The sequence below is a fragment of the Xenopus laevis genome, chromosome 9_10S, assembly GCF_017654675.1.
Source record: "Xenopus laevis strain J_2021 chromosome 9_10S, Xenopus_laevis_v10.1, whole genome shotgun sequence".
Lineage (NCBI taxonomy): Eukaryota > Metazoa > Chordata > Amphibia > Anura > Pipidae > Xenopus > Xenopus laevis.
The window spans coordinates 107130373-107142461 of NC_054388.1; the positions used below are offsets into that span (position 1 = coordinate 107130373).

At 41.1% G+C, this 12089-nt stretch overlaps 1 protein-coding gene across 1 annotated transcript in view; it reads right to left on the bottom strand.

Moving 5' to 3' along the window:
• The window catches only part of pgap6.S (post-glycosylphosphatidylinositol attachment to proteins 6 S homeolog), a 47077-nt gene that overhangs the window by 33100 nt on the left and 1888 nt on the right, over positions 1 to 12089 (bottom strand). Inside the window, exon 2 of the mRNA XM_018239332.2 lies at positions 636 to 810. Coding sequence (XP_018094821.1) covers positions 636 to 810 — 175 coding nt within the window. The remainder of the gene's footprint in view (positions 1 to 635; positions 811 to 12089) is intronic.

A 12089-nucleotide genomic window follows, 5' to 3' on the forward strand; every position in this document is an offset into this window, starting at 1 on the left:
CTATGGCAGCATAGGTATCCCCTGTACTAAGCACAATTCAGCAGGAACAGTCCCCTAAATTTGCTCATAATCTGTACAGAGAGATCCCATAAAACTATGGCAGCATAGGTATTCCCCTGTACTAAGCACAATTCAGCAGGAACAGTCCCCTAAATTTGCTCATAATCTGTACAGAGAGATCCCATAAAACTATGGCAGCATAGGTATTCCCTGTATTTAGCACAATTCAGCAGGAACAGCCCCCTAAGTTTGCTCATAGTCTGTACAGAGAGAGATCCCATAAAACTATGGCAGCATAGGTATTCCCTGTACTAAGCACAATTCAGCAGGACCAGTCCCCTAAGTTTGCTCATAGTCTGTACAGAGTGATACCATAAAACTATGGCAGCAAAGGTATTCCTCTGTACTAAGCACAATTCAGAAGGAACAGCCCCTGAAGTCTTATCTTGGTGTAGGGTTCTCAAGACATTTTTTCCACCCGCACCTCACATGCATCTAAAGCACGCTATATTACACATTCACACCAGGAAGACTGCCAGAACAGTGCCTTTTTTTCTAGCCAATCATGACATTGCTTTTAAACTAAAATAACAGAAATATAAGCAGAGAATAAAAAAAAAAAAAAAGATACTTACACAGTAATTTCTGCATCGTTGCAGTCAGCTTTGTCCCGCGAGGCCTGTAGCAGCCATCGGAGGAGAGCGGTGTCAGGGGGCACCCGGAATTGAAATAGCCGCGCATTCCCGTACCAGTTGTAAAAGGAGAGCTGCTGTTGAATCTGGGAGAAGAATTCCGAGGTATAGACAACATCTGAAATAGAAATATGAAGTTATTCTTCTAAGGGAGTTGCAGCTTTTGGTTGCTTCTTTCTGGCAAAGACCAAAAATGTCAGACTTTCTCTGGGTAACCACATCAAGACATACAGAAATATTGATCAATGGAGAGCACTCTAATGTACCAATAGTATCAAAAAGTTTGGTTAATTACAGCTGCAAAAAGCCAAAGCATATCCCCATACAAGGCAAAACAATGTTGCATTCATGTGAGTTTTTTGAATTTGACCAATCGAAATTTATTATAAAAATTTAATTTGTTAAACTCGGGTGAATAGGATCGACCCGAAAACTCGAATCGAATACAGATCGCATTCGAATTTTCGTTTCGACTCGATTTGAGGTTTTTTTCTCCGAAAACTCGAATTGAATTTTAATCACTCCCTAGTCAAATTTGACAATTTTCACCATAAAAAAACGCAAACATGCGAATTTCGAATTTTCAATTCGACCCTTGATAAATCTGCCCCTAAATCCCATAGAAAGGGGTTGACCACCGAAAAAAACAGACAATGTGGTATTGCAAAAGATCTTTATTTACAAAATATTAAGAAATCACAGAAAAAAAGTCACTTTGGTCATATATACAAAGTAAGACAAAACTGTCAGCAAAATGCACAATTTTAGCATACAACCACCCAAATTCTAAAGGGGAAGAGAAAGGCTTATAGCCAAAACGTTGGGGTAATTCTCGTTCTGTGGCAAAGGCATCCGCTTCCTTTTTCTGATCATCTGCTTAAATTGTGCATTTTGCGGACAGTTTTGTCTTACTTTGTATATATGACCAAACTGACTTTTTGTCTGTGATTGCTTATTTGTAAATATAGATCGTTTGCAATGCCACTTTGTTTGTTTTTTGGGTGTGCAAGCCCTTTCTATGAGATTTAAAGGACCTGTAACATGAAAAACAATTTAAAAAAAATTGTTTCTACATAAAAAAAAAAAACAAAACACCAAGACACATTTAACTTGAAATTTGCAAAGTCTTTATTAAGAAATAACGATACTCCGCTTCCGCTCCTCTTCAGAAAAGGCGACAGGACAACGAACCATCGTGCAAAGCTCGATTTCTCTTCCCTGGCTATCTCATATACAAGGCAGGGAGGAGAAATCGATCGCCGCACGATAGATTGTTGCCCCATCACCTTTTCTGAAGAGTAGCGCAAGCAGAGTATCGTTATTTCTTAATAAAGACTTTGCAAATTTAAAGTTAAATGTGTCTTGGTGTTTTGTTTTTTTATGTAGAAACAAATTTTTAAATAGTTTTTCAAGTTACAGGTCCTTTAAATCTCATAGAAAGGGCTTGCACACCGAAAAACCAGACAAAGTGGTCTGTTTTTTTTGTTATGTAGAAACAAATTTAAAAAAAAAAAAAAAAGTATGTTGCTGGTCCTTTAACTACATCAAGGCAACCAGCTCCCCCCTGCAAAATGTTGGCTGTGTGCAGGTCTCTTGGAGTTCTCTCAAGGATATCTGGTAGCCAGGACCTTGGTTGTCCTTTATGTGCCATGCTAGTTAAAATCCACAAGCATTGGGCCAGTAGCCTCTACGTTTCGGTTTGCTCCATGCCTAGCAACACACAGACAGATCAAAACACAGTACAGACAGACAAGGGCAGTGGCGTAACTATATGTTTCAGGGCCCCACAGCAAATTAATTTTAGGGCCCAAAACATATCTAGAGGTTCTACCTCATTCTACCAATAGAGATTGAAACTGTATAAGTGGACCTATAGCTTCTTGGTCCGCTTCCCGTGTTGTTACGCCCCTGGACAAGGGGTGCTGCTACACCTGTTTTACTTATTTTAGTTTTGTGGTGAGCCTAAACAAAGAGCATGGAATTCTTCTTATAGAAAAGATTTCATAAGAATACTTCCTCTTTAGACTCTGCATAGAAACTCTGTCTTCTCTGGGTGAAACACAGAACCAGGGAACATGTATGGGTCAAACCAACTTTTTGGCTGGATCAGTTGCACTTACTTTATACTTTGACTTTAGTTAACCTTGGATCGCTCCCACAATCCTTTTGTGCTACAGTAGAGACCCCCACACAGTAAAACAATGGCATGTCCCGGCCTAAGGCTGATACACACATACAGGGACAATGGAACCAAACCCAAAACAAATTCTACTTTATATTTAAGGCCAATACAACCCTACCTTGCAGCTACTAAACCTGTTCTGGGAATATATCTTTTATTGACCTACATACTCACATGATAAACAGTGAAGTAGGACTAGAGCGGCAGAATATCCTGGCAATTCTCTTTTCTTGTCGGCAACATAAATCACATATATCGTTTCAAGGCTGCAAGTTCAGTTGTACGGGGAACTCGGAGTATCACTCATGTATTATAAGGGATAATTTACCCCCTACTGTAAATGATAAGGATATTAGAAGTCACTGAGGTGTTCTGTGATCATATAAATGCACAAGGCTGCAGGCTGAGTTATACAGGGAACTCTGAGTATCACTCATGTATTATAAGGGATAATGTACCCCCTACTGTAAATGATAAGGATATTAGAAGTAACTGAGGGGTTGTTCTGTGACCATACAAAGGCACAAGGCTGCAGGCTGAGTTATACAGGGAACTCTGAGCATCACTCATGTATTATAAGGGATAATGTACCCCCTACTGTAAATGATAAGGATATTAGAAGTTACTGAGGGGTTGTTCTGTGACCATATAAAGACACAAGGCTGCAGGCTGAGTTATACAGGGAACTCTGAGTATCACTTATGTATTATAAGGGATAATATACCCCCTACTGTAAATGATAAGGATATTAGAAGTAACTGAGGGGTTGTTCTGTGACCATACAAAGGCACAAGGCTGCAGGCTGAGTTATACAGGGAACTCTGAGTATCACTCATGTATTATAAGGGATAATGTACCCCCTACTGTAAATGATAAGGATATTAGAAGTCACTGAGGGGTTGTTCTGTGACCATATAAAGACACAAGGCTGCAGGCTGAGTTATACAGGGAACTCTGAGCATCACTCATGTATTATAAGGGATAATGTATCCCCTACTGTAAATGATAAGGATATTAGAAGTTACTGAGGGGTTGTTCTGTGACCATATAATGGCACAAGGCTGCAGGCTGAGTTATACAGGGAACTCTGAGTGTCACTCATGTATTATAAGGGATAATATACTCCCCTACTGAATAAGGATATTAGAAGCCACTGAAAAGTTAAGAGATAGTCAGAAATATACAAACTGAATTATTTGCATCAGGGTGGATTTAAATTAATACTCATTTTGCTACACACAGACAAGCCCCAACAGGGCGGCAGGAGAGGTCGGACTGGTTTCGAGTGATCACAGATAAGGCAGGATAAAAACTTTATAAAAGGAAAGGCCGGCCCATGACTACTGGGCACATAACTGGTTAAAAAGAGATAATATGATCAGCAGGGTCGTCTAAAACATGTTTCGGCTTGCACAGGACTCACAAGCTACTGTAATATACTACGAGACTGGAGAGAAAACAACTTATTACAGGCCAATACAGGTGACGCTGCCAAAAGAACTTCATATACATTTTACACATAACTGGAAAACATAATTACAAATCAGTTAACCCTAAATCCAAGGTAAGATAATTGGAGAGAACTCAGAAGATTTCTACTGGTCTCACTCTGTACAGCAATGATTCCCAACCAGTAGCTCATGAGTAACATGTTGCTCTCCAACCCCTTGGATGTTGCTCCCAGTGGCCTCAAAGCAGGTGATTATTTTCCAGGCTTAGAGACAAGTTTTGGTTGTATAAAAACCAGATGTACTGCCAAACAGAACCTCAATGTAGGTTGACAATGCACATAGGGGCTGCTAAATGGCCAATCACAGCCCTTATTTGTCATCCCAAGAACATTTTTCATGCTAGTGTTGCTCCTCAACTCCTTTTACTTCTGAATGTTGCTCACGGGTTCGAAAGGTTGGGAATTCCTGGTGTATAGCATTCTCTATACAATGCAGTGTCACCCGAAATATATGATTCCAAATCCTATTTTATCAAGTTACTCAAGCAAAATAAACTTTAATTACACAAAATAAATTATTTGAATCTTGTTTCCTTCGGTCTGGGAATTCATAATTATAACAAGCAGACAGGAACTATTTTTGTGGACAGTTATTACGACAAGCCTTGTATCAGCTCAAAATCTTGTTTGTGCACCTTAATGGGGGCCCTGATGTCCATCCCCATGGACTGCTTTAAAAAAAAAAAAAAAAAAAAAAAAAGGGATTTTTAATTTGAAAAGGACTTTTATTAAGCAGATTATTATGTCTGGGTGACAGGTCCACTTTAACTTGGCCGTTAGTGGAAAAATGTTGACATATAAGTGGAAAATATCCAGACAGAACAATAAAGGGGTCTTTAAAGGGGTTGTTCACCTTTAAATTAACTTTCAGGGGGTTATTTATAAAGGTGCGATTTTTTCTCTGGTTTTTTTCAACACCGAAAACTAAAAAAAGTTGCGGGGAAAAAAAAAAAAAAAGACGTGATTTTTTTTTTACACAATTTATTATGCCCCAAATCTGTTCCAAGTCTGAATGTGAAAATACTCCATCTAAAACTTGCCAAATTCACGTAAGTCAGCGGCAGTTCGGAGAGTGAATCCAAAGAGCACAGTGAACAGCCCAATGGTACGTCAGTTAATTTATGAATTATGTTTCCCACCCCACTCCAAAAAAAATATGTTGTTTCATTCACATATGACTTACCTGTAGGGCAAGGTGTTTTCACCAAACAGGTGACCTTATAAGGAAGATGTATATGAAATTTCCAGTTTAAAGGGCAACAAGAAGGATGTCACCCTGTTAGCTAAATATGCCAGGCTTGACATTCAAAGTATTTTTTATTTTTTTTTCAACCCACATACCATTTGGGTTTCAAAGCCACACACAAGGGCGATGTTGCCATGAGGCAAGTTGAGAAATTCGTCTCAGGCGATAGCAGCCCACAGGTTACCAGGGGTGGCAAAAAGCCATCGCAGAATTCTGCACTGAAATCCATTTCTCAAAAGAGCAAACAGATTTTTTTTAGATTTAATTTTGAAATCTGACTCGGGGCTAGACATATTGTCAGTTTCCCAGCTGCCCCCAGTCATGCGACTTGTGCTCTGATAGACTTCAGTCACTCTTTACTGCTGTACTGCAAGCAGGCCCGTATTTGTGGCGAGGCGTCAAAATTTGAGGGGAGGCATGCTGCCCAAGCCGCATCTAGAAGAGCACTAAGATCACTGGGGAGCAGGCCCGGACTGGCAATCTGTGAGTTCTGGCAAATGCCAGAGGGGCTGCTATAAGGTGCCATAGAAAGTCAGTATTTAGTGGGCTGGTGGGGGCTGTTTGGGCCTCTATATGTGGGCTGATTGGGCCTCCGTGTACCTGAAATGCCAGGGCCAATTTTAATTCTCAGTCCAGACCTGCTGGGGAGTGTGCGCTTGCGGGGGATGTTTGCGCATTTGGACCTGGTTTTAGTGAGGGAGCTATGACCTTGGCAGCTTTAGACCCGGCACATGCGCTTGTAGGGAGGTGCGTGCATTTGCGTAAGGGCACTAGGACCCAGGCGGTTTAGGGGCTCAAAAAGATTAAATCCAGTCCTGACTGCAAGTGATATCACCCCCTCCCTTTCCCCCCAGCAGCAGAACAATGGGAAGGTAACCAGATAGCAGCTCCCTAACACAAGATAACAGCTGCCTGGTAGATATAAGAATAACACTCAATAGTAAAATCCAGGTCCCACTGAGACACATTCAGTTACATTGAGCAGGAGAAACAACAGCCTGCCAGAAAGCAGTTCCATCCTAAAGTGCTGGCTCTTTCTGAAAGCACATGACCAGGCAAAATGACCTGAGATGCATCTACACACCAATATTACAACTAAACAAATACACTTGCTGGTTCAGGAATGAAATTTTATATTGTAGAGTGAATTATTTGCAGTGTAAACAGTATCATTTAGAAATAAAAACGACATCATAAAAATCATGAAGAATCCCTTTAAAGAGCCAAAATTCTGATTTTTAGATTTTGGCTCTTCTAGTGCAGAAAGCGCAATTGCACTAGTGATGCTCCCCCCCCTCATTCAACCTGCCGGCACATACAAAGGTAAGCGCCGGGTGCAAGGGGGGGTGGGCATACAAAAGGCCCCCTCGGGTGCCAAAGACCCCAGAAGTACTCCTGGCCACACATCAGGTGCCAAGGTGCCTTTTACGACCACAAGTGCAGTGAGCAAGGTGCAGTCTCCATGTTTTTCCCATCGCAATGCTTCCCACAATTCCTTTTAAGGGGTTGTTCACCTTTAAATTAACTTTTAATATGATCTAGAGTGTGATATTCTGAGACAATTTGCAACCGGTCTTAATTTTTTTTTTTCTTTTAATACGAACTCTAGTAACCATAAGTCTCTCTACGGCACTTTAACAACGAATAGCAATTAAACACACGATAATGGAACTGCATATTTAGAGCAGAAGAACAAGGAGAATAAATCCCTAATAAAGAATGGATGTATCATCACATTTTTTATAAACATCATCAGCATGGTTTAATAGGCAGTCATCAAATTACAGAACGTGTGCATTTGTGCCACTATGAATGCTCATTCTGTGATACATCACAATAATATTTACTCCAAGGGCTCATTATCTAATTGGAAGGTGCCAATAAGAAAAGCTCTAATTATCCCTGGCGCCAACAGTAGTCACATCATACCATGTAACAGTGCCAGCCTCTCACACCCCGTTAAGCACCCAGTCACCTGCTGTACAGTATGAGCTTTAATTCGGCCAATATTATCAGCACATTTATAATGCGCCAACATAATCCTCAGCGCTGTACAATAGATGGGTACAAGAATCACACTTACAGATGACATGCAAAACTATACTCGATACAGGACAATTTTGTTGGTCCAAAAGATATGAAAAATCTTCCCAAACAGAAGAGGAAATACGGCACGCACATAGGGACAAATTAGTGGAAATCAGGTTATTTATAACCTTCTTAAAGGGATAGTGTCATTAGAATAAAAAATGTCCACGCTTAATTGAGAATAATGTGTAATATTATAAAGGAGTATAGACATAGGGAAAATGCTTTACTGCTGGACAAGTTACCGGCAATGTTTTCCTGGCATGGAGGGTTCCATTTCCCAATCATGTCACTACTTTCTTTCTGGCAAACCTATGGAGACACATTTATCAAAGGTCGAATTTCAAATTCATGCGAGTTTTTAAAAACTCCCCTAAACTCCTATGAATTTGATATTTGACCAATTGAAATTTACTAAAAAAAAAAAAAAAAATCGAATTTCTAAAACTAGGGTGAATAGGATCCACCAGAAAACTCAAATCGAATTTGATGATGATATGAAATATAATATAATATATCTCGAAAATCAAATTACAATTTTTTTTTATAAACTCTAATCCAGTGTCGGACTGGCCCACCGGGATACCAGGAAAATTCCCAGTGGGCCCAGGTGTTACTGTGGCAAGTTGCATGATGGGAAAAGAAGGCGTGGGAAGTTGGGTTTGGATTGGTTACTGCACTAATAGTTGTATCCTGATGAAGGGTAGGTGTTCCCCCCCGAAACGTTGGTGGCTGAATAAAAGGGGATACTCCCCGACTGCATTAACCAGTGTGGGTGCGGATCCGTTTTCTATACACATTCGTTGCTAAGGGACCCGGCCGGGTCAACGGAAGAAACACACCACCAGTTGCAGGATTGGTGAACTACAGGTGTGCGGTAGGAGAAATTACATTGTACCCAGGTGTTAGTGGGCACTCTTGTTTCTAAACAATTGGCCAATTTCATGGTCATTCCCTATTTCTTTATGGGGGAAAATACTTAATAATGGGAGAATATTGTAAGTATATAAAAGACTAGGAGAATAAAGTGGTTGAGTGAGTAGAGGAGGAATAGTAGTTTGGAAAGGTCCACTGTCTAAGGCAGTGATCCCCAACCAGTAGCTCGTGAGCAACATGTTGATCCCCAAACTCTTGGATGTTGCTCCCAGTGGCCTCAAAGCAGGTGCTTTTTTTTGAATTCCAGGCTTGGAGGCAAGTTTTGGTTGTATAAAAACCAGATGCACTGCCAAACAGAGCCTCCAATAGGCTGCCAGTCCACATAGGGGCTACTAATAGCCAATCACATCCCTTATTTGGCACCACCCAGGAAGATTTTTCATGCTTGTGTTGCTCCCCAACTCTTTTTACATCTGAATGTTGCTCACGAGTGAAAAAGGTTGGGGACCCCTGGTCTAAGGTTTTCTGGTGGGCTCCCAGTTTTAGGTTTTCTGGCGGGCCCAAGGTCTAAGGCTTTCTGGTGGGCCCCTGGCATCCCAGTCCAACACAGCTCTAATCTAATCTAAGTTTAACCGAAACCTGCGCAAAATCATCGGGTCGCAGGTGTGGGTCGACCTCTTCTCCTGCTTTCCCCGACCGCGACCTTGCAGTTCCGGCTTCAGCCGCCAGAATTTATAAACTTGCGCTTGCCCCGTCCCTTCTGTGTTGTAACTGTGGGTGGGGCATGCCTATAAATAGAGGGCAGCAGCAGGCCCTGGTGCGGATTGGGAGGGGGCGGGTTAGTGTTGGGTCTCTAGTGGGGTTGTCATGATGTTGTCACAGATGGTAGCAAGTCCTGTGGCTAATGTTTTAGCCCAACACAAGCACTGACCCAGCTCACTCTGATCATGTCATTTATACTGTAGCTGCCATTGGCACGAGGTGCCACCAAAAGGGAGGGGGTTATGGCAAGTAAGTCACTAAATTGAAAGGGCCCTGTACTGTCTGATGTGACCCCAACCAGTATATAAAAACTAAACCTCTATATTCCACAAAAGAACATTACTAAACCTTGTGTCATGCAACACCTATACAATAACCTATGCACACAGATTTTTATACAGGGAAATAGACACCAAAAATAAAGTGTATTTTCCCAACAAAACGAAGTATAATAATAATAACGATGTGCTGTTAGTCAAAACAAATGAAAAGGTATGTAACTAAGGGGATGGACCCTGCTGGGAAGCCAATGTGTGCTGTACTGAGCACTAACAAGTAGAACATGTGGTGGTGCGAGGAGGGATGGTGCTAATTTTGCAGCAGAGCCTGTAAGGTTTGGGTTTTATTATAGGGCATAATGTTCAACATGTACTTTCCCCTGGCCAGTGGCAAGTGAAAAGCACAGAGCTAACGTACCTCGGCTCATTCACATGAACAGGTGTGAGCAACACAACTGCTAAGGGTAAATATTCCTGCCGTGAACCTGTCCAATATACATTAAAGGATGTCTAAGGTAGTTCTATTACGGCACCGGCCATCCACCCCCAACATAAAACCACCGTGCCAGATCCTCAGAAATGAGCCCCATCGGCTTAGAGCTTCTGCTGGTGTAATGGCAAATGGTTGGGAGGGAATTCATTGCAGGGTCCCTGTAAAACAGGGTTAGTTCTCCTTTGATCTTTCTGATTCCTCCTCACTTAAAATCAAGACAACAAAATTATTTTTATGATATTAACTGGACTGGAAAAGAGACAATGGCAGCTGTAAACAGGTGGAGAGCTGTGGCTATGATGCGTGAAATGACGGTGTAACAAAGGTCACCCCAGTTTGTTTACATTGTGTGCGCTATGTGTTTATTAGCTTGTCTTAGTACATAGAAGGCACCGACATCAAACACAGGTAAGGGAAGTCCCAGTGCTTAAAGGAACAGTAACACCAAAAAATTTAAGTTTTAAAGTAATGAAAATATAATGTAGTGTTGCCCTGCACTGGTAAAACTGGTGTGTTTGCTTCAGAAACACTACTATAGTTTATATAAACAAGCTGCTGTGTAGCCATGGGGGCAGCCATTCAAGCACAGGATACACAGTAGATAGCTGATAAGTACTACTATAGTTTATATAAACAAGCTGCTGTGTAGCCATGGGGGCAGCCATTCAAGCACAGGATACACAGTAGATAACAGATAAGTACTACTATAGTTTATATAAACAAGCTGCTGTGTAGCCATGGGGCAGCCATTCAAGCACAGGATACACAGTAGATAACAGATAAGTACTACTATAGTTTATATAAACAAGCTGCTGTGTAGCCATGGGGCAGCCATTCAAGCACAGGATACACAGTAGATAACAGATAAGTACTACTATAGTTTATATAAACAAGCTGCTGTGTAGCCATGGGGGCAGCCATTCAAGCACAGGATACACAGTAGATAACAGATAAGTACTACTATAGTTTATATAAACAAGCTGCTGTGTAGCCATGGAGGCAGCCTTTCAAGCACAGGATACACAGTAGATAACACATAAGTACTACTATAGTTTATATAAACAAGCTGCTGTGTAGCCATGGAGGCAGCCATTCAAGCACAGGATACACAGTAGATAACAGATAAGTACTACTATAGTTTATATAAACAAGCTGCTGTGTAGCCATGGGGCAGCCATTCAAGCACAGGATACACAGTAGATAACAGATAAGTACTACTATAGTTTATATAAACAAGCTGCTGTGTAGCCATGGGGGCAGCCATTCAAGCACAGGATACACAGTAGATAACAGATAAGTACTACTATAGTTTATATAAACAAGCTGCTGTGTAGCCATGGAGGCAGCCATTCAAGCACAGGATACAGAGTAGATAACAGATAAGTACTACTATAGTTTATATAAACAAGCTGCTGTGTAGCCATGGAGGCAGCCATTCAAGCACAGGATACACAGTAGATAACAGATAAGTACTACTATAGTTTATATAAACAAGCTGCTGTGTAGCCATGGAGGCAGCCATTCAAGCACAGGATACACAGTAGATAACAGATAAGTACTACTATAGTTTATATAAACAAGCTGCTGTGTAGCCATGGAGGCAGCCATTCAAGCACAGGATACACAGTAGATAACAGATAAGTACTACTATAGTTTATATAAACAAGCTGCTGTGTAGCCATGGAGGCAGCCATTCAAGCACAGGATACACAGTAGATAACAGATAAGTACTACTATAGTTTATATAAACAAGCTGCTGTGTAGCCATGGAGGCAGCCATTCAAGCACAGGATACACAGTAGATAACAGATAAGTACTACTATAGTTTATATAAACAAGCTGCTGTGTAGCCATGGAGGCAGCCATTCAAGCACAGGATACACAGTAGATAACAGATAAGTACTACTATAGTTTATATAAACAAGCTGCTGTGTAGCCATGGAGGCAGCCATTCAAGCACAG